Below are 23,152 nucleotides of genomic sequence, written 5' to 3' on the forward strand. Positions count from 1 at the left end.
TAAAAAGAGATATACTTAGGTGAAAAGGCCTAATCGCTTTTATTAAAAAATAACCATGCCTTGGTAAGTACAATCTTTCTACGCCGCACTTCTGAGAGATGACAACCTTAAGCATTAAACCTTGCAACGCGGAGGTTCTGTGTGTTGGAGGAGATAACTCCAGACTCTTCAACCTCGTTGGAAAGGTCCTTTTCAGGAACGGCTAACCAACCCTCGGGCGGCCCAACTTCAGGAAGAGACTCTCGGATTCGCAGGATACCTGTCGAGAAAGCACCACACCCTGACTGGACCTGCTCGCTCCGTGGCGAACGGAAGGTAAGGATTTCCCAGAATTGAAGGGGCCAACATCTGACCACACAAGCTTTCCCAAGAGATCCAGACTAGGCCAACACACCTTTTTCTCATTGTTGCTTCTTCTCCCCGTCCTGTGGAAACACAAAGCCCTTGCCTGCATTTCCCAAACCCTTCCACAAAGGGGGCAATCGCTTCTTTTGATTGTGACCTTTCAGAAATAGCCTGACCGTGACCCTGTGAGAAATTAATTTTTCAATCCCTTTTTGTGAAGCGTTAGAAGGTTCAAAATTCAGGGGCGCCCGGGTGGCTCGGTCGGTTGAGCGTCTGGCTTCAGCTCAGGTCATGGCCTCACAGTTCCCGAGTTCGAGCCCCATGCCGGGCATGCTGCTGTCAGCACGGAGCCCGCTTTGGATCCTCTGTCTCCCTCTCCCTCTCTGCCCTTCCCCTGCTTGCGCTTTCTCTCTCAAAAATAAACATTAAAAGAATTAAAAAAAAAAAAGAAGAAGAAGAAGAATCAAAATTCACAAGTCTTTCTTTCATCGGAAAGGGTAACTGACTGGATTCTCCTCCAAATTCACCATCTCTGAATTAGCGACCTTACAGGATGTAATCCATTTGGTCACCAACAGCTCTTTTGAGAGAACACTCTTTTTTTTTTTTTAATTTTTTTTTCAACGTTTATTTATTTTGGGACAGAGAGAGACAGAGCACGAATGGGGGAGGGGCAGAGAGAGAGGGAGACACAGAATCGGAAACAGGCTCCAGGCTCCGAGCCATCAGCCCAGAGCCCGACGCGGGGCTCGAACTCACGGGCCGCGAGATCATGACCTGGCTGAAGTCGGACGCTTAACCGACTGCGCCACCCAGGCGCCCCGAGAGAACCCTCTTTAAAAAGCCTTTGAAGGTTTGTTCTACAAAAAACTCATCAGCTGTTGCTTCATATTTATGCCTGTACTGTATGTATCTTCCCAAATGCAGGTGGTTGATTATAACCACGTGTTTTTGCAATATTTTCTCATTCTTCACCTATGGCTAATTTACACAGCGACTTCCAAGAGGGATACCGGACTCGAAGGTCTGCATTCAGCGAGTGCACCTTCCTCCTCTAAGTTGGACCAACTCAGTTGTCCAACTAAGTTGGACAGTGCACCCAACTGGGGCGCCTGGGTGGTTCAGTCGGTTGAGCGGCCGACTTCGGCTCAGGTCATGATCTCGCAGTTTGTGAGTTCGAGCCCCGCGTCGGGGTCTGTGCCGACAGCTCGGAGCCCGGAGCCTGCTTCGGATTCTGTGTCTCCCCCCCTCTCTGCCCCTCCCCCGCTCATGCTCTGTCTCTCCTTCAAAAATAAACATTAATTAAAAAAAAAAAATGTACCCAATAAGGTGATGCTGCCTCAACCCTCCCGAGATGATCTCCAACACCTCTGACCTTGAGAAGACACAGACCTTGGTTGGGAAATGCCTAGGAGTTCTCCCTCTAACCCAGTTACTCAAATGTGGCTAACGGGGGTCGAACAGCTCTGTGCTTTCTTTCTAATGGAGGCCCTGAAAGAGAAAACCACTCAACGTGGAAAGCCTGACTCTTCAGCAGCAACGCGTTCAAAGAGAGATCTCGACCAAAGGAAGAAATGTAAAAGTTGACAAAAGGAAACCTGTTGAAAATGTCAGGAGGCAGGAGCTCAGCAGAAGTTCCCAGCCCTATGGCTCCTCAGGTGCGCACTCAACGGGACGGGACGTACCCTGAAATACCACGTTGGCGACTACTTTATTACCTCTGCAGGAGAAGAAAGGGTTCCTCCTCACCCCACAACAGGCCGGCCAATGACACAGTCACGACTCGGCCAATGAAAAGCCGCTGTATTTTGAAGCCCCGCTGTGCTCCGATCAAACTTGTGTTCACAACAGCCCCTCCCAAGTCCCCCGCTTTCTTCTATAGGAGGAGCACTCCTCTCCTTTGTCCTCCGGTTGCCGATGGCCATGGCCACGCATGGCTTCCTTGTCCGGGACTGCGCTTCTCTATTGCTGCGAAACTCATTTTTGCTGAAGAACTGGCAGTTTATTTTTAAGGATAACACGTCATTACTCAATCGCCCTATCCTTACAGAAAAAGGAAAAAATTATGTAAAAATTAAACCTACTTGCACATTGGCAATAGACTTCGGTTCGTCCACGGATACAAGTCGTCCAAATAGAAACACTAGCCTTTTACCGAGTGGAAAATTTTACCTGTTAAACTCAGAATCTGCTGCTTCGTGAGTACCTGTAGTATTTTCCCACCTCAATGTTTACTTGCAAAACCAAAGTAGAAATCCAAACTACAGAGAATTACTTTAAGAATGAGCCACTGTAGGGGCGCCTGGGTGGCTCAGTCGGTTAAGCATCTGACTTCGGCTCAGGTCACGATCTCATGGTTTGTGAGTTCGAGCCCACTGTCAGTGCAGAGCTTGCTTGAGATTTTCTCTCTCTCCCTTCCCCTCACCCACTCTCAGGCAAAATAAATAAATTTCAAAATAAAAAACAAAAGGGGGGCCCCCTGGGTGGCTCAGTTGGTTGGGCGTCCGACTTTGGCTCAGGTCATGATCTCACAGTTTGTGAGTTTGAGCCCCGCATCAGGCTCTGTGCTGACAGCTCGAAGCCTGGAGCCTGCTTCGGATTCTGTAGCTCCCTCTCTCTCTCTCTCTCTCTGTCTCTCTCTCTCAAAAATAAATAAACGTTAAACAAAACAAAAACGAGCTATTGTACCTTTTCCACAAAATATGTAAATCACACCATCAGGCTACATGCCTTAAACTTATGCAGTAATATGTTAACTTTTCCCAATAAAACTGGAGACAAAAAAGCCGCTGATGAAGACAATATTATGTATACTGTTAATAACGTTTCTTTCGTGTTGTGAATTTGGGGGAGGGTCATACACTGATTAATTTGCACCAGGCTTACCCATATTACTTACAAAAAGGGGATTTCCTTCCAGTGCAGTTTTCAAAGGAGTTTGAAAACATTTGTTAAAATCAGAAGGTGTTCCTTTATAAAGTATCTATCCATTATACATTCTCTTGTGGCTTTGCAAGGAGGTGGGGCAAGTGAATTTTCCTACAATGTTTACATTCAAGACTACCCTCTCCGGTGTGGGTTCTTCTGTGGCTTCTCACGGACATGCACGGATGGCCTTCCCACGTCCCTTACATTCATACGGTTTCTCCCCGGCGTGCACCCGTGCGTCCTCGAAAGACTGTGATAAAGGCAGGCTTTCGCCACTTTCCTTCCGCTCGGTTTCTCTCTAGTAGGAGTTCCGTGTGTGTATATGAAGGTAACAGCGAGTAGGACCGGACCGTATTGTTTGTGCGCAGAGCGTTTCTCTCCAGCGTGAGTGATCTCGTGTATTCAGAAAGAACTGGAACCGAAGGCTTTCGCACACTCCTTACATTCATACGGCTACGCTCCGCTATGAGTTCTCTCGTGGTTTCGTAGAGAACTGGGACGAGTAAAGGCTTTACCACAATGTTTACACTGATAGGGTTTCTCCCCGGTGTGAGTCCGTTCGTGTGTTCGCAACGAACTCGGACAATCGAAGGCCTTCCCACACTCCTTACATTTACAAGGTCCATCTCCGGTGTGCTTTATCATGTGCCTTTGAACGTTTGAGAGAGTGATGAAGGCTTTCCCACACTGCTTACATTCATACGGCTTCTCTCCACTATGGGTCCTCTCGTGCTTTTGCATAGAACTGAGATAAATGAAGGCTTTCCCACACTGCTTACATTCATACGGCTTCTCTCCACTGTGAGTTCTTTCGTGTTTTTGCATAGAACTGAGGTAAGTGAAGGCTTTCCCACACTGTTTACATTCATAGGGTTTCTCCCCGGTGTGACTTCTTTCGTGTTTCTGGAGGGAACAGGGAAAACTGAAGGCTTTGCCACATTCCTTACATTCATGAGGTTTTTTCCTACTATGACTTCTTTCGTGGTTTTGAAGGGACATGGAGGAACTGAAGGCTTTGCCACATTCCTTACATCCGTATGGCTTTTCTCCACTGTGGATCTTTTCGTGACACCGAAAGTAATTGGGGCAGTCGAAGACCTTCCCGCACTCCTTACACTTGTAAGGTCCATCTCCGGTGGCCTTCATCACGTGCCTTTGAAATATCGCGAGAGGACTCACGGGAGCGTTCTCACAGTCGTTACATTCACAGGGTTCCTCGCCCGTGTGACTTCTCTCGTGTTTTCGAAAATACTTGGGACAACTGAAGGACTTCCCGCAGATTTTGCATTCATAGGACTTCTCCCCGCTGTGTCTCCTTTCATGGTTTCGAAAGTATACGGGGCAGCTGTAGGTTTTACCGCATACCTTACATTCGTACGGCTTCTCGCCCCGGTGTCTCTTTTCGTGACTGCGGAAGGACCTGGGGCAGCTGAAGCCTTTACCGCACTGCTTACACTCGTAGGGTTTCTCCCCGCTGTGCGTTTTCTCATGTTTTCGAAAGTAATTTGGGCAACTAAAGGCTTTCCCACACTTCTTGCACTCATAAGGCTTCTCTCCGGTGTGAGTTCTCTCGTGTATTCGGATGTAACTGGCGTAACTGAAGGCTTTCCCACATTGCTTACACTCGTACGGTTTCTCGCCGGTGTGAGTTCGCTCGTGAACCCGGCAGTAGCTGAGACAACTGAGGGCTTTCCCACAGTGCTTACACCTGTAGGGCTGCTCTCCGGTGTGCGTCCGCTCGTGTTTCTGGAAGTTGTGGCGGTACCGGAACGTTTCTCCGCACTGTTTGCACGCGTAGGGCTTCTCGCCCGTGTGGATCCTTTCATGCTTGCGAATGGACTGGCAGTGCTTGAAGGCTTTCCCACAGTGCTGGCACTTGTAAGGTTTCTCGCCGGTGTGAGTCCTGACGTGCACGCGGATGGACTGGCGATGTTTGAAGGCCTTCCCACACTCCTTACACTTATAAGGCTTCTCTTCGTATTCCTGGTACTGGTACAGTTTGTGGCCAGTGTGGGAGAGCATGTGCCTGCTAAAGGATGAATGATGCCTGAACACCTGTCCACAGAAACTGCATTTACGGAGTTTGATTCCGGTAGAAATCTTCTTTATCTGCTTAGGACTTGGATTCTGGCGGCGGGGGTCTCCGCGCTGACTACCTTCTTTACTTTGACAGGGACTCTCTACCACGCGCCTGCCGGAGAAAGGAGAAGCAGGTTATTAACGGTTTATGAGGAATTTCGTATTCACTGTTATTATTGCAACGAGACTTTTTTTTTCCGCCATTTTCCCAAAAACACCGTGTATGTGTTGCGCGCCGGTCGTCTGGAAGCGAACGTGTGCTAGGCATTCTGCGAGAGGACTCGATCGCAGCTCTTATCAAAAGGGATGGTCATCAACGGGGTTTCTGAAGACATTTTTCGACGTGTACGATTTTTCACACGTTGAACATCTAGGTCACATTACGGCAAAAATTCTTGATGAAAATATCCGAAAAACGAACAGACTTGAAAACTGGTCTGATTTGTTTTATTTGCTTGTTCGTTTTAATTTCATGACAAAGATGCTCTCATGGGACACTCTCTTTTTATTTTATTTATTTACTTTTAAGTAAACATTAAAAAGGTGGGGGGTGGGCACCTGGGTGGCTCAGTCAGTTGGGCGTCTGACTTCGGCTCAGGTCAAGGTCTCCCAGTTCATGAGCCTGCAGCTTGCTCCGGATTCTGTGTCTCCCTCTTTTTCTCTGCCCTTCCCCGCACCTCTCTCTCTCTCTCTCTCTCAAAAATAAACATTAAACAGTTTTTTTTAAAAATAACATAAAAGAGGGGCGCCTGAGTGGCTCAGTCGGTTAGGCGTCCGACTTCAGCTCAGGTCACGATCTCACGGTCCGTGAGTTCGAGCCCCACGTCGGGCTCTGGGCTGATGGCTCGGAGCCTGGAGCCTGCTTCCGATTCTGTGTCTCCCTCTCTCTCTGCCCCTCCCCCATTCATGCTCTGTCTCTCTCTGTCTCAAAAATAAATAAAACGTTAAAAAAAAATGTTAAAAAAAAATAACATAAAAGAGTTGCATGCTCTCTACTAACAGAGTTGGCCAGGCACCCCCAGGGACACTGCTCTCATATGAGTGGGACTCACCTTCGATTTGTCTCATGTTCATACAGACTTTTACTGTTACGATCTTCCCATTTGTCTCCTACAACGCAGACCAGGAAAAATCAATTATAAAAAAATACTAAAATTATTTTAGTTTCTACGTCCCTGATGAACCGTCACCATGGCTGCTTCATTTACCAACGTATTTGCTTTCCGCACTTAACCTCTCGAAACAGCACCGATAAACAAGCAACACTGGCTCCCTAGTTGATTAAGTGAATAAAAATATTGACCAAGCAAATAAGAATATCGTCATCCCTACCTACTGAGGCCAGGTTCCTGAAGGTTTCCTGCATCACATCTCTGTAGAGTTTCTTCTGGGAAGGATTCAGAAGAGCCCACTCCTCCAGGGTGAAGTTCACAGTCACATCCTCAAAGGCCACTGAGTCCTAAAACATCCCACACATGTGTACAGGGGGATGGGTAAGACGGGCAGAACTGGCGATCTATACTCAATTCGTAAGAAATTCACATACGACCCTGACTTCTCAACGTTTATTCTACGACTTGGTTCTCAGACTCCTCCTCTCTGGCCACACTCACGTCCTCATGAATGTAACAGCATCACGAACACACGGAATTTACTGCTACATTTTTACGGTGATCACTTCAAATCTTCCATTGCTCTCTACTGTCAGGGAACAGAACACCTTGGAGAAACGCTACAGAATCGGAAGAAATATTTCCATCTTAAGACCATCAATTCTTTGTGAGAAAAACTTTCATCTCCTTAAATAACCACATCAGGTACTGCTCCATGAAGCCTGGGGTCATAAGTGCACGATGTTTTATGAACAAAAACAGGAAAAAAAAAAAAAAAAAAAGGAAGCTTTTTCTCCTATTCCCATCCCCAAACATGAGGAGCCAGGAGGATCCAAACTATCGAAAGATCCAGCTGGCCATAATGTCCTAACGTCCTGCAGACCGTTGCAGTCATATCCAGCTAGATGAACAACAATACTCTCATAGAAGAGTACAATTCTCATTTGTATAACATTTACCACGGAAATCAGTTTTGCCTTCCGTGCTCTGCCTCATTTCACGGACCAGGATGATATTCGGAGGACTCAACTGAGACGGGAGGAAAAGACGTGACAACTTAGACATCCCCAAAATCCACATACTAACGAGTCTCAGAGTTGCCTCCCGTTAATTTTTAGGACACAAAGGCACACAGACCAGAAGAGATTTTCTGACAGAATCATAACTGACCAGGGCCTTGTGACCTTGAGGAACATGTTAAGGCCTGGAGTTTGCAAGGGACTTCGCTGAATTCCACACCAGTACTGAAGATGTGTGTGTTCGGGATATGACACAGAGTCCAAAAATCTCATCAAATCCCCTTTTTCTGATTCCTGGTGCAACGGATACCCAACCAGCCATTTGAGAGGCTTTCCTCCCAACTTCTCTCATTTCCGAGTTCCTCTGTTGGGAAGGCAGGACAACAGTCTATCCAAGCACAGGAATCCCTCAACGGATTAATTCCCCTAAATGCTGGTCCGTGAAAGAGATCAGTAATTCAATGATGATCATGTCTAGGGAACAGCGAAAATGTCCCACCCACAGCAATTCTAATGCCAGAAGGGACGGATTCAGTAGAGTGACAGCAAATGAGGCACATTTCTCAGGGAGTAATGAGGTGCGTCATGACCAGTAATGAACTGGTCAGTCATAATTATTCTCTCCACCATGGAACGGCAGAGCACGTTCATAAAAAGTCCTATTATCTAGTGTGCAGAAGAGAATGAACATTAGGAAGCCGGAGACGGCTTAGAAAGCCTTAGAGTGGCGCCTGTGTGGCTCAGTCAGTGAAGCACCTGACTTCAGCTCAGGTCATGATCTCCCGGTTTGTGAGTTCGAGCCCCGTGTCGGGCTCTGTGCTGACAGCTCAGAGCCCGGAGTCTGGAGCCTGCTTCGGATTCTGTGTTTTCCTCTCTCTCAAATTACAGAGATAAAAAGTAGTCATTTGAAGATATGTCCAGGGGCACCTGGGTGGCTCAGACAGTTAACTGTCTGACTCTTGATCTCAGCTAAGGTCTTGATCTCAGGGTGGTGAGTTTAAGCCCCAAGTGGGCGTAAAGCCTACTTTAAAAAAAAAAAAAAAAAGGGAAAAAGGTCCATAATATTCTATGCTTCTCAACAAGGCCCATCCTCAAGACAATCTATTTCACAAGAGTATAAGGGACCAGGACCGTCCCAAGGCCTATTCGACCTGGGAGGAGGGAAACAGCCAACTTAAGTCCCTTCTAGCCTTATCACCTCCAGAAGGTGGAGTGCTTCTTCTGAGGATGATGAGGTTTTTTTCCCCCTCGTGACACCAAATATGTGATGTCTGTCCCAACACCACTTCTCCAATTCTATGTCACCAAATGGGTGTCTAACACTTCAAATCACTTACAACACTAACACCCAGGGTCCACATCAGACTCCACAGGTGAAGAGTTCAGTCCCACACACTGCCCCTACTTCGGACGCTGGCTGTGACACTTCTGCTCGGCCGCCCACACATTTGGATCCCCTCCATGTGCCATCATGTACGGTAACTTACATGACACAGACAAGAGGTAGTGATGCCAAGTCAGGTGGTCATATGCCTAAGGGGAGTGGGGGGGGGAGGGGGTTTTGCAGAGCTGCCCCCTCCTCTCCGGACACGCCAACCTTCTAGCACCTGGATGTAGGTGTTCACCCACCTGGACACCCCCCGAATTGGGTCTTCAAGGGTTTTCGTGGAGATTTCATTCAATGGACACAATTTATGAAATCTCTGGCCACTGGTGATCAACTCACTCTCCACAGCCTGTCTTCTCTCTCCAGATGCTGGGAGTTGGGGCTCAAAGTCCCAAGCCCTTAATCAAGGCTTGGTGTTCATGGTGTGTTCAACCCTCACCCTGCTATGTAGTAGCAGTATATATTTATATTTACATTATATATATATATATATATACACACACACACACATTATATATATGTAATATATATATACATTATATATATATATACACATTATATATATATATATATATATATATAAAGGGGCGGCACCTGAGTGGCTCAGTCTGTTGAGCATCTGACTTCAGCTCCGGTCATGATATCACAGTTCATGAGTTCGAGGCCCGCAGGGGGCTCTCTGCTGTCAGCACGGAGCCCACTGCAGATCCTCAGTCTCCCTCTCTCTCTCTGCTCCTCCCCGGCTCGTACTCTTCTCTTTCAAAGATAAACACTTAAAAAAAATGTTTTTAAAAGACACGATCGGGGCGCCTGGGTGGCTCAGTCGGTGAAGCGTCCGACTTCAGCTCAGGTCATGCTCTCACGGTCCGTGAGTTCAAGCCCCGCATCGGGCTCTGTGCTGACTGCTCAGAGCCTGGAGCCTGTTTCGGATTCTGTGTCTCCCTCTCTCTCTGACCCTCCCCCGTTCATGCTCTGTCTCTGTCTCAAAAATAAATAAATGTTAAAGAAAAATTTTTTTTTAATTAAAAAAAAAAAAAAAAGACACGATCACCCCCTTATCACTTAGGTAATTCCAAGGGCTTCAAGAGGTTTTTGCTAGGAACTAAGAGACATACCTTTCCCACTGTAGCACAGTAGGTCAAACCCAAGTACGTAGATAATAAGCTCCCTAAAGACGGAGACCAAATCATTGGAGAGGAGGATGCTTCCTTCCCCTGTGCCCACACCTACCTCTCTACACATCAACTGGGCTTTTATTTAATATACGTGCACTACCCCGAAAGAACTAAATGCTTTCTGGTAACATCAGGAAGAAGGCCAGGATGTCCCCTCTCCCCAGTCCTGGTCAACCTTGTACTAGAATTCTTAACTAATGCAGTAAAACCCAAACAGGGGAAAAAAAAAAAAAAAAAAAAAAAAAAAAACAGTATGCAGGTTGGGAAGCTAGAAATAAAATGGTCTTTGCGGCAAAAGACAAGACTGTCTGTGGAGCAAATCGCATAGTCCCAAATGACAAGAAAATCCCTTCCAACTCCAGCTGACCCTTGAACAACTTGGGAGTTAGGGGCACCAAACCGTTGGGCAGTCAAATATCTGGGTACATCTTTTGGCCGCCTATAACTATGGACAGCCTACTGTTGACCGGGATCTTTAAGGACAACATAAAAGCCGATTAACACGTATTTTGTAGGTTACGTGCCCTAGATTCTTCCAGTAAAGTAAGCTAAAGAAAACATTAATGAAATTATAAGGAAATGTTGATTGAAAAAAATCTACCCATAGGTAGGCCCAGCCAGGCTGGATCAGGCCCCGGGTGCGGTGGGTAATGGCTGCAGGCCTGGCCCCAGGATGGCCACGGTCCATCGCCTGGTAGCTTCAGCTCGGCCAGGCCTCAGGGTGGCGACAGCAGCCTGGAGGCTGGTGGAGCTGCCTCGCCCGCTGGGAGCTGCACCCCAGGCCCACGCCCCTCAGCAGCTGTGGCCACACCTAAGCGCTCCCACCTCCAGGAGGACTGGGGTGCCGTCCCCTCTGGCCTGGGAGGGACCCAAATGCAGCGCCAGAGGCCAACCTGCTTGCATAGGACTCAGTGGGTGTGGCCTCCTTGTGCATCGCTGATGAGTTTCCCCACTTCAGCCCGGCCTCCTCAAGACCAGCACGAGACACGCCACCTGACCACCCCGTCAGTACACGGGCGACCTGCAGCCCTGCCCCGTGCCAGCACCTCCACGGGTACTCAGGAGGCAGCAAGCACTACCTCTGGGCCCGTCACTTTTGATTCAGTCCAGGGAAGGCCGGCCGGGGGGTGGGGGCGGGGGTAGCTGTAAATAAATGCCTTGTCGGGGCGCCTGCGTGGCTCAGTCCGTTAAGCGTCTGACTTCGGTTCAGGTCATGATGTCATGGTCCATGAGTTCGAACCCCGTATCAGGCTCTGTGCTGACAGCTTGGGAGCCAGGAGCCTCCTTTGGGTTCTGTGTCTCCCTCTCTCTCTCTCTCTCTGCCCCGCCCCAGCTCACATCCTGTCTCTCTCAAAAATAAACAAACATTAAAAAAATTTTTTAAATAAAAAATACCTTGTGGCTTTTGCTATCATCTCCTTAAAATTTTTTTTACACCCGCGTACCCACAGAGTTCAAACCTGTGTTAAAAGGTCAACTATACCGAGAGTGTAAGGAAAGCTGAAGGACAAAATGTTAATTTACAAAAGCCAATTACTACTTTTTTTTTAAGTTTATTTACTTATTTTGAGAGAGAGAGAGAGAGAGAGAGCGCGCGCGCGCAAGCACACGGGAGGGGCAGAGAGAGAGGATCGTAAGCAGGCTCCGCACTGTCAGCAAGGAGCCCGATGTAGGGCTTGAACCCACGAGCGGTGAGATCATGACCTGAGCTGAAATCAAGAGTCAGACACTGAATCGACTGAGCCAACCAGGCACCCTTCACTTTCTAAAGATCCACACAAGAATACAGAACTCATCTTTGAGAAAGGACTAAAGGCAATTCAAGAGAAAATGTAGCCTTTAGAGTTAATAGTGCAGGAAGGACTAGACATCCATAAACATACACACAAAGAATCCGTACACAGATTTTACACCTCTCACAAAAATTAAACAAGGGATCGTAGCCCTGCCCCCGGCTACGGAGCGTGACGGGGGGCATGCATGGGCTTGGACTATCCCAGGGACTTGGTGAGGGGGCGGGGGGGGGGGGCCCAAGCACCGCGACGCTGTGACCAAAGTGCAGCAAAGTGAGCACACAGGGTCAGTGGTGATGTCGACCACCCACTGGACCAGTCTTGAAACAGGGACCAAGGAGTCTAATACGTGTGAGTCGGGGCCTGGCAGCAAGGTGGGTGGGGGTAGGGGTGAAGGATCATAGATTTAGTGTAAAATGTTAAACTACAAAACTCCTAAAAGAGAACAGAGGAGAAAATCTAGGCGGCCCTGGGTTTGGTGATTGCTTTGGGGACACAATGACGAAAGCAAGATCCAAGAAAGAAAAAATAAATATGTTTTCATCAAGATGAAGAACTCCTGCCCAGAGAAAGACAGTGTTAATTAAGGAGATGAAAACACAAGCCACAGACTGGCAGAAAATCTTTATAAATCACTTACCTGATAAAGGACTGGTATCTAAAATATCCAAAGAACTCTTAAAACTCGTAGAAGACGAACAACCCAATTAAAAATGGGAAATAGATCTGAACACGCAGGTCAAAGAACAAAAGCAATTTGAAAATGCTGGGTCTTTGGAAAATTGCAAATAAAAGAGTTATCACCAGCCTCTGGTGTAAACCCTGACAATTGTTTTTTGGTTGGTTGGTTTGTTGTAATGCAAGGGCCTGAATTAAGCTTTGATTGCTAAGGCATTCACTTCAAAGATGGCCATTTCAAATAAACACACAGCCAGCCTGCAGGAATGAGGCCCCAGCCCCTCACTGAGCCACCTTTTTTGTTAAACATCTTGATTGATTTCAATAACTATCTGGGCCGCTTGTTTTTTCTCCTCCTCCACTTGAAATGCCCGCTCTTGTGTTTTAAATTCACCAAAGAGGGGTGCCCGGCTGGCTCAGTCGGGTGGGTGGCCGACTTTGGCTCAGGTCATGATCTCACGGTCCGTGGGTTCGAGCCCCGCGTCGGGCTCTGTGCTGACAGTGCGGAGCCTGCTTGGAATTCTGTCTCCCTCTCTGCCCCTCTCCCGCTCAAGCTCTGTTTCTCTCAAAATAAATAAACTTAATAAAAAAAATTTTTAATTGAAATTCACCAACAAAAGGCCTTAATTGACTATTAACATGCATAAGGGTCCTCCATACCTCAAGGCAAGGAGAGCTAAGGAGGGTGAAATTGCGATCACAAGGCTACTGTCATATCCCAAGGGCAGGCTCAAGGCTAAAGGCATGAGGAAAACAGTCCCACATTTGAGCAGTCTGGGAGAACTCCGCCTGTGACCACAGAGTCAGTGACTCATGTCCGGACTATAAGCCCGAACTCAGAAGAGTGAAGCAGCCTTGCAACCAGAAACCAACGGCACCACCAGAGGAAAAAAAAATGTAACAAAGCCCAATGGTCTCTGTGTCACTCTTCACACCTGACTCGATGGGATATGGGTCCGATTCCGGGCACGATGGTGCTTAAAAAAAAAAAAAAATGAAAGGACAGATATAAATGTCATCAACATCCGGGGTGCCTGGGGGGCTCGGTCAATTAAGCGTCCCACTTCGGCTCAGGTCATGATCTCACGGTGCGAGAGTTTGAGCCCCGCGTCGGGCTCTGTGCTGACCGCTCAGAGCCTGGAGCCGGCTTGGGATTCTGTGTCTCCCTCTCTCTCTGCCCCTCCCCTGCTCATGCTCTGTCTCCCTCTCAAAAAATAAATGTTAAAATTTTTTTTCAACAAATAAATGTCACCGACATCCGGTGTAAGCACCCAAGATCCCAGAGGACAAACACCTGCTCCTTGATAAATGCAAAAGCCCAAGGCACGTCCTGGGTGTTCCTCAATGCTATCATACCAGCATGCAGAGAGACTGGTCTCGGGCTCTAGAGGGTTCGCCTAAGGGGTTTTCTCAAAGACCCTGTGCATATCACACTAGTGGAGGCAGACCTCAAGCCAGAAGTCTCTTGGGACTCCCTGGAAAGGAAAATTGCTAACTACGAGGGCTCACCGTGCCATCATCCAAAAGTGTCTGGTAACAGGGACACCTGGGTGGTTCAGTCGGTTAAGCGTCTGACTTCAGCTCAGGCCATGATCTCACGGTTCATGACTTCAGGACCCGCGTCAGGCTCTGTGCTGACAGCTCAGAGCCTGGAGCGGGCTTCCGATTCTGTGTCTCCCACTCTCCCAGCCCCTCCCCCCCTCAGATTTTGTGTGTGTGTGTGTGTGTGTGTGTGTGTGTGCGTGCGCGCGCACGTGTCTCTCTCAAAAATAAATAAAAGTTTTTTTAATTAAACACACACACACACACACACACACACAAAGTATACCTTAACTAAAAAAATCAAACCTTCCTTGAAGATTTTATGCAGGAAGGAGAGAGGGGAATCAATTGGCTAATTGTGGGTTTTTGATGGTTTCGAACAGGCTCTGAATTGTCACTCACAGCTGCCAAATACATCAACCGGCTGGTATCTCTCAAGACCCTACAATCCATTAAATTTCTTAAAGATCCATCCAGGCCTCTAGGCTTGTTTCCGCCCAGATACCACAGACCCTAAGCTCCCTCAACTTTCCCCTGAACAGGGCAGAACCAAGAAATACAGCCCCTGCCACCAGTGGAACCCCCTGAGAGGATTACCAGGGCCTCTAACGAGGAGCAAGAGGGAACTGGGAAGGCAAAGGCTCCCAGAGCTACCAACTTATACTAGGACCTCCTTCCAGACTTGGAGATTTGCTGCCTGGCTCTAGGCCCATCGTGACATCACAGTGATCACAGCTAAGGCTCCCGGGGAATGGAAAACATTAAGATGAGCCCATCTCCTGCTAGGCGAAACTGGGAAGGTCCAATGGGTTTACTAATTCCTCGACCCCAACCCTGCTTTTCCTACCCTGAAGAGGCCCCCATTTGACCCACGCCCAGAGAAGGAGTCCTTGCAGGGCGCTCCCCCTAATCACAGCATGGCACTACCACATCTTGATTGGAACGGTCAAAACCACCCAAAAGGCAAGAAACTCCTAGGAAAAAGCTTGTGTTTTCTTTCTCGGTCCCCTGAAGATGTAAATCTTACCATGCCTTTGAAATGTAAACACCCCAGCAGGTAACTAAAACTGCCCGCGACAGCTGGCCGACCCAAGGAACAAAGAGAGGCTACACGAATTAGGCTTTTCATGGGGTATGTTAAATTACGTGGGAGGCACCGTCGAATCAGTGATGATAAACTCTCAGGTCATTAAGTTATGGGTGAATGTTATTAAAAGAAGCGTTCTAGAAATTGCACGAAATTCCCGAGACTCCCCTATGTCCTGGTATAACGTTATCACTTGTAATTCTAGTTATTATCTTGGAATGTTACGTGCCGCAGAAATAAACAAATTGTCCTGGCAACGGCCTCCCGATGAACTCTCATCGGATCTTTAACCATGGCCATTTTAAGTCCTTTGTTACTCAATAGACAGGTGTTTTACTCTGATGCTCTTGAGAGTGACATTCAGAGATATTCGTGGAGAGGGCTATGACAAGCCCTCTCGAATTCAGGTTTCTGATAACTTTCAGATCATTCCACTGAACTGGGTAAGAATTTACAGTGCTCTCAGGAAAAACCGCATCCATAAAACTGCTAACCAAAGATCAAGAGAAAGGATTAAATTGCATAGGACTGAGTGAACTGATAAGGATAATTTTTATGACTTTTTGCTTAAAATTTTCGGACTCTTTAATCTTTTGCTTCCTAGATCTAAGAAAACCCTTTCTCTTAAGCTAGCTATGACTTACACCAATTTATGATAAAGTCTACCTTTGTGAACAAAGGTGAAACTATCACTTTTCCTCCCTACCTGATCTCTCCAGAATTCAGAAACTTTTTTTTTCAACGTTTATTTATTTTGGGGACAGAGAGAGACAGAGCATGAATGGGGGAGGGGCAGAGAGAGAGGGAGACACAGAATCGAAACAGGCTCCAGGCTCCGAGCCATCAGCCCAGAGCCCGACGCGGGGCTCGAACTCACGGACCGCGAGATCGTGACCTGGCTGAAGTCGGACGCTTAACCGACTGCGCCACCCAGGCGCCCCCAGAATTCAGAAACTTTTAATGAGTATTCGCAGTCGCATAATAATATAGTTACATAAAATCAGTAAGAATCTAGTCTCCTTGCAAAAGGACACAATTGAAAACATTAGTTGTATTACCACGGCTTTGACTGAAATGTTATGTTTAACAGAGACACACATAGATTCAAGTATGAACAGACAGGTTTTTAAGGAACTAAGGCTGACTTTATGGAGCCAATAAAGCCCCGTGGAAAAATCAAGCCTGATACCTAGTTAATAGGGCTCCCAGCAGCCTTACCAGGTGACTAGGGAAGGTCACTTTCTGTAGGTGCAGGAACCTCAGGATATTTTGAGGACCCCGAGAACAGAGGAATTAAACCCAAACCAATAGGTGTTGCAGGCAAAGTCTGATGGTTAAGTCCTTGGCTTGGCTTCCTAGCCACAAGAAATTTTTAAAAGTCCAAGCTGGGGCGCCTGAGTGGCTCAGTCGGTTAGGCGTCAGCTCAGGTCACGATCTCACAGCCTGTGAGTTCAAGCCCCGTGTCGGGCTCTGTGCCGATAGCTCAGAGCCTGGAGCCTGCTTCAGATTCTGTGTCTTCCTCTCTCTCTGCCCCTCTGAGCTCATGCTCTGTCTCTCTCTGTCTCAAAAATAAATAGAAACATTAAAAAAAAAAAAAAAGTCCAACCTGAGATTCCTTATGAAAAGTTCCAACAAAGCAGACTGTGTGGTCAATCACTATTCTTACTGCACTTATGTAAATTACCAGGCCAAATTTATTAAAACTAGACTCAATTTGCAAACCAATTTGTTTTACCATGGTTATCTTAGATAGAAATGGGGGTGGCTATACAGAGAAAAATTAAGTCCTTCATACACCTTTATAAATATTAGATTCTAGCGGCACCATGAGATCAGGACCTGAGCCCAAGTAGGATGTTTACAACCCGCTGAGCCACCCAGGCGCCCCTCACAGATTTAGTTTTATTGCGGGACTCTTCAAATTTGGGACAACGGTTATGGACTGGACTTCAGACTACTGCCCGTTCAACTATCACAGAATTTGCTACCATAATCCGACCTACTTTCTGGGTTTGGACAAACCCTACTCCTGGACTTTCAGCAGATTAACTAACCAGGCAGTTAATGTCCTCACCATCGACTCTGATTCGTCTGCATCACAAGGGTGGATTGTAGTGTAAACCCTGACAGTTTCGGGTTGTTTTTTTTTTTTCTTTTTTGCGATGCAAGGGGCCTGACTTAAGCTTTGCTTGCTGGGGCATTCACTTCAAAGAGGCATACGCTTCAAAGACAGTATCTAGAATAAACACATTGCCGGCCACGTGACTAGATAAAGAGCCAAACCACCTCCTTTGTTTTGGAGATCTTGGTTGATTCTAACTGACCACTCGGACCATTTGTTGTGTCTCTTGTGATTTAAATGTCTGCTCTTAAGTTTTAAATTCACCCATGAGTGTGAGCCAGTAAAATCACAGACCCCCACCCTTACCTCAATAAAATAAGAACCCAAACCTGGGTGTTGTCTCTCTCTACTGAGGACGTGTGTGACACACGAGGACGTGTGACCCCCAGTGCGCTGTATAATTTCCAGCTCTTTTGATTATAAATTCCCCCCCCCCCAAGTTTCCTGGTGGTTACTGCTGAAAGGGAGTCTTACAGTCATAATAACAGCATCCACAAGGGCCAGTCCAACCACAACCGGTACTAAGACCCAGCACAAAACATAGGCGAATGGGGAGCCTGGCTGGCTCAGTGGGTAAAGCACTTAACTCGATCTTGAGATCAACTTGTGAGTTCCAGCCCAACTAGTTTACTCGAACAAACACACCAAATACAGGCAAATGGAGAAACAATCACTGGTAAATCCACAGGATGAAAGAGTCTTCAGTTACAAAAAAAAAAAAAAAATGAGATTCCCAAGCCAAAACCACATGGCGAAAACTTAAAATCCTATTCCTAAGTGAAAGAAGCCACTATGACAACACTGTCTGGCTCCAAGCATAGGACATTCTGGAAAAGATAAACGTGAAAGACAATAGAAGATCCTCGGTTGCTAGGGAATGAACAAGGGGGGCGCGAGCACGTGAGATGTTCAGGACAATGACAATATTCTGTACGACGCAGAAATGATGAAGACATGTGTTTTCATATTAGCTGAAGACCTGACATTGTGTAAGAGTCAACCCTACTGTAAACTACTCCAAAGTTGGCTCATCAAAATAACAAATGCACCAGAGTGATAGGAGATAAAAAAAAAAATATATAGGACAGGGGCGCCCGGCTGGCTCGGCTGGAGAAGTGTGCAACTCTTGATCTCAGGGTCGTGAGTTCGAGCCCCTCGTTGGGTGTAGAGATTCCTAAAAAAAGGAAACAAACCTTAAAAAAAAAAAACCCACCTCTGCTAAAAACTATATGTATATATTTATATATCATGATATATAAATATATGAGTGTCCAGACAGAGGGGTTATGTGGGAAATCTCTGCACTTTACGATCAAGTTTTCTGTACAATGCAAATGCTCTTGAAAAAGACAAGTCTAGGGGCACCTGCGTAGCTCAGTCAGCTAAGCATCTTGGTTTCCGCTCGGGTCATTATGTCATGGTTCATGAGTTCAAGTCCAGCGTCTGGGTCTGCACTGACAGGGCAGAGCCTGCCTAGGATTCTCTCTCTCCCACTTTCTCTCTGCTCCTCCCCCACTTGTGCTCTCATCACTCTCTCTCTCTCTCTGTCTCTCAAAATAAACACGTAAAAAACTAAAATCAGAAAGGAAAGTCTCCAAGGCAAAAAAAAAAAAAAAAAAGATGATGAACACGGATGCGTTCATATTCATCTCTGATGCTAGAAAACAGAACATCTTTAATTAATCCAAACTTATTTCAATAACTCACTATGCTGCTCCTGGAGGCCCGCAGCTTGAGACTTAGACGAGAAACTTCCACTCCATGCCTTGTTCCACAGCCCGGCTTTACAAATTCTGAGAAGGGGGGCACCTGGGTGGCTCAGTCCACTGAGCGTGGGACTTCGGCCCAGGTCATGATCTCCAGGTTTGGGAGTTCAAGCCCCGCCTTGGACTCTGTGCTGACAGCTCAGAGCCTAGAGCCTGCTTTAGAGTCTGTGTGTGTGTCTCACTCTCTCTCTCTCAAAAATAAACATTAAAAAAATTTTTTTTCAATTCTGGGAAGGTATGAAAAGCAACGTGAGTTCCACCATGAATGGAAGTGATGCCGTGAGGTTGTCTTGAGTAAAACCGAACACAAATCCTACTTGGGTTTCCCGCAGTTTCCACCTTGCCTCACACCGTCTCTCTCCACCAGCTTACAGTTCAGGGGCCCAAGTGCAGGGGGAAACCGGGGCCCAAGGGCTGCGCTGTTCCATCAATAAAGGAATCCAGGAAAGAAACTGGACTCAGCAGGGACGAGCAGCCCGCGTCCCACAGGACACGAGGAAAGCCACCTTCAGAAGGTTCCTCCGTCTAGACTGTCCCGGTGGAGACAGAAGCCCTGGAGTGGGTCAGTCCCCTCGGAGAGAAGGGAGGGACACCCGAGCAGCCACAGGAATGCGCTCAGGGAGCCCTGCACACCCTCCCCTCCCCTCCCCTCCCCTCCCTTCCCCTCCCCTCCCCTCCCCGGGGCAAAGGGAACCTCTCCCTGCCTCAGGGTTCCAGGCTCCCAAGTGAGGACACTCAGCAGGGTTCAGTTTAAGGTTCTGACCCAGATGACCTCCCCATTCACTGACCCGGTTCCAGGACACAGAACTGGACTTTCACAGACTTCTCGACGGACGTGATTTATACGAAGCGCACCTCCGCCGGGCGGGCGTGCGAGATCAGGCCTACGAACAGGCCCAAGGCAGTGAGAACTACAACTCCAGAAAGGCCTCGACTGCCTCGTCACCCCACCCACCCCGAGTGCCATCCCAGATTTCCACCAGCCTGCAGCTTCTCTCAGAATAAAGGGCTCCTGGGGCGCCTGGGTGGCTTGGTCGGTTAAGTGTCCGACTTCAGCTCAGGTCATGATCTTGTGGTTCACGAGTTCGAGCCCCTCGTCGGGCTCTGTGCTGACAGCTCGGAGCCTGGAGCCTGCCTGGAGCCTGCTTCCGATTCTGTGTCTCCCTCTCTCTCTGACCCTCCCCCCCATTCATGCTCTGTCTCTCTCTGTCTCAAAAATAAATAAACGTTAAAAAAAAAAAAAAAAGAATAAAGGGCTCCTTCTACAGTGGCAGTGAGCAAATAGGACACCTGCAGAGAGAGGGACCCCAAGGACAACTGGGGGCTTTCAAGTACTTGCTTTTGCAGGTTTAAGGGGGTCTTAGCTTAAGGTGCTCGTGGCTGGCTCAGTCTGGCTCAGTTGATAGTCTGTGACTTTTGATCTTGGGGTCATAAGTTCGAGCCCCACGTTGGTTACAGTTTATTTACAAAAAAAAAAAGAAAAAAAGATGAAGAAAGAAAGGAAGGAAGGATCTAACAAGGGGGTCTTAGCTTAGAGACCCTGACCTCAGGCTTCTGCTTCCCCTTGGAGTTGGGTTGGACACCACTGACATTTTATTTTATTTTTTTAATGTTTATTAATTTTTGAGAGACAGAGAGACAGAGCGTGAGTGGGGGAGAGGAAGCGAGAGAGGGAGACACAGACTCCGAAGCAGGCTCCGGGCTCTGAACTGTCCCCACAGAGCCCGACTCAGGGCTCTAACTCCTGGACTGTGAGATCATGACCTGAGCCGAAGTCGCATCCTCAACAGACTGAGCCACCCAGGCGCCCCTGACACCACCGACGATTTAAATCACACAAAAGCACAGCTCGAAGAGGCCAGCAAAAATCACTCAAACCCAGTGTTTATGCGGAAAAGAGAGAAGAAAATTGGAAGGCACTCTGCTAGGTCAGCAAGAACCCCCACAAGTAATTATTGCATTCCTGGAGGGGGGAAAAGGTGTTAATTATTATTTCCACGGAAAGTAATTGTTTTTATAAACTCTTAATCATACCTGATTAAGAATCAGGGGCGCCTGGGTGGCGCAGACCGTTAAGCATTCAGCTTCGGCTCCGGTCATGATCCTGCATTTGGGGGGTTCCAGCCCGGTGTCGGACTCTGTGCCGACAACTCAAGAGCCTGGAGCCTGCTTTGGATTCTTGTGGCTCCCTCTCTCTCTGCCCCTCCCCCACTCACGCTCATTCTCTCTCTCTCTCTCTCAAAAACAAATAAACATTTAAAAAAGGAAAAGAGAGGCGCCTGGGTGGCTCAGTCGGTTACACGTCTGACTTCGGCTCAGGTCACGATCTCGCGGTCCGTGAGTTCGAGCCCCGCGTCGGGCTCTGGGCTGATGGCTCGGGGCCTGGAGCCTGCTTCCGATTCTGTGTCTCCCTCTCTCTCTGCCCCTCCCCCGTTCATGCTCTGTCTCTCTCTGTCTCAAAAATAAATAAACGTTAAAAAAAATTTTTTTTAAAAAGGAAAAGAATCACAGTTCTGGTCTGCATATCCAAGCCCTGGAAATCCATTTGAACTTACCCCAAATAAAAGAACAAACCTCAGACTCTTACTAGCTGCGCTGGGAGGAAAAATAGGGAAACAATTTTTAAGCCGTGCAACTGTAGTACTGGGCTATTTTTCTGAAATTACCTCTTTCGCGCCTCTTTGGAAATACTTCACACTGAGTTTCAAGCTCTGCTGATTACATGAATTTTCAGACACTGAAAAACTAAGACTAAAATAAAGTGAAAAAAAATCTAAAAGCAACTTACTCAGAGAGGGGCAGCGCTGACCTGGAACTGTGCTCACAGCACAGAACACTCGGGAAAGTTTCAAAGAGGAACCGCCACCCAAAGGACTTCCCATAGGATGTCTGTGCCCAGGAAAGATCCTGGGGGGGGGGGGGGTGGAGGCACAAGGATTTCATACAAAGTAGTTCCAGGTGATTATTCTTGGCGTTTCTCTCAAGTCAAATATCCACACAGAAGACTAGCCTTTTAAAAAACAGCTATGCACGGATTGTGGCTAAATAATGAGCTAAAATGCTGGGTGTTTGAAATGCACCCATAGAACCAATGATTGATAATGATGCTGTGAATTGGCAAAGGGAAACTGGCGTTAGGGAAGGCGGGAAGGAACTAGAAATGTAGGTATTCACTGCCTCCCCCAGGGAGAGCTAGGCTGGGGGCGTGTAGCGGGGACAGAGTCACAGACTTCAGACCGTGCTTCCCAAACATCTGGAACGCTCAGGAGAAAATGAGCCCGCCCTGGGGAAAAGGAGGGACTGGGGACCCCACAGGTCACAGCTCCTCCCACGCACAAACGCGAAGGAGTCACGATTGTCCCCCTGACGACCCTCCCCGTGGTCACCACACAATCGGAGGAGACGCGGCTGCGGGTGCAAAGCTGCCCAGGGTCTCCGGGGCCGAAGTCACCGTGCACAGGACGGGGCAGCCCGGACGCCAGGGTCCCCGCTACCGGCCCAGCACCCAAGCCGAAGGGGACCCAGGCGCCGCCGGCCAACTCGGGTCCGCAGACTCGGGAGATGACCGCGGGGGTCCCGCCACAGCCGGTTCCGGCCGGTTCCAACCGGCCCCTCAGCGCCCGGCTCTGGACCCCAGGAGGCACGCTCACCATTTCTAGGTTTCCTGGGTCCCCCGGCGGCCGTCCTTAGAGCACTGCCCACGGTGTAGCTCACAGCGCGAAATAACGGCGGCTTGAGCAACGTGGCACCTTTAAATCCAGGCGACCCGCGATCCCCAGGGAGGCTGAAAAGCGCAGGGACGTCCGGGGTGGTTGCGGAGCGGCGCCCCACCCACCGCGCCGCCGCCGCCCCTGATTGGACAGTTCTCAAGGCCTCGCCCCCTCACGCCTGAGTGACAGCGGGCGCCGGAGGTTAGGTGTCGGAGCCTAACACCGGCCTGGAGGCGCCCTATCCAGGAACTTGTGCGTGAAAGCGTTGAACTGCCTGTCCGCTCCCAGAACTCTGACACTTCTTCGCAAACAAAGACACTTAAAAAAAATCACGTCTCCAAGGGCGCCAGGGCGGCCCAGTTGGTTAAGCGCGCGACTTCAGCTCCGGTGGTGATCTCACGATTGGTGG

At 48.2% G+C, this 23,152-nt stretch overlaps 1 protein-coding gene across 2 annotated transcripts; it reads right to left on the reverse strand.

The window, feature by feature from the left end:
- Positions 1–20: 20 nt before the first annotated feature.
- LOC122486909 (zinc finger protein 709-like) lies at positions 21–22,859 on the reverse strand. 2 transcript variants are annotated; one of them, XR_006298269.1, is made up of 5 exons: positions 22,684–22,859; positions 6,685–6,811; positions 6,405–6,462; positions 3,245–5,464; positions 21–259 (listed from the first exon to the last, which is right to left on the reverse strand). XR_006298269.1 is itself a non-coding variant. In XM_043586636.1 (4 exons), the coding sequence occupies exons 1-4, from the start codon at positions 22,684–22,686 to the stop codon at positions 3,727–3,729; spliced, it is 1,926 nt and encodes a 641-aa protein (XP_043442571.1). In that variant the 5' UTR covers positions 22,687–22,859; the 3' UTR covers positions 2,038–3,726. The 2 variants fall into 2 exon arrangements, 1 of the variants encoding a protein (XP_043442571.1); XM_043586636.1 differs by lacking the exon at positions 21–259 and having other exon boundaries at positions 2,038–5,464.
- Between the last annotated feature and the right edge of the window lie 293 nt (positions 22,860–23,152).

This window comes from Prionailurus bengalensis, chromosome A2, assembly GCF_016509475.1.
Source record: "Prionailurus bengalensis isolate Pbe53 chromosome A2, Fcat_Pben_1.1_paternal_pri, whole genome shotgun sequence".
Classification (NCBI taxonomy): Eukaryota; Metazoa; Chordata; class Mammalia; order Carnivora; family Felidae; genus Prionailurus; species Prionailurus bengalensis.

Bases quoted from the DNA above. Each gene is read 5' to 3' on its own strand.
- LOC122486909 (XM_043586636.1), bottom strand. The intron at 6,463-6,684 runs GTAGGGATGACG...TCTGCGTTGTAG, and splicing joins CAGGAACCTGGCCTCAGTAG to GAGACAAATGGGAAGATCGT. The intron at 5,465-6,404 runs GTGAGTCCCACT...TTTCTCCGGCAG, and splicing joins GAACATGAGACAAATCGAAG to GCGCGTGGTAGAGAGTCCCT.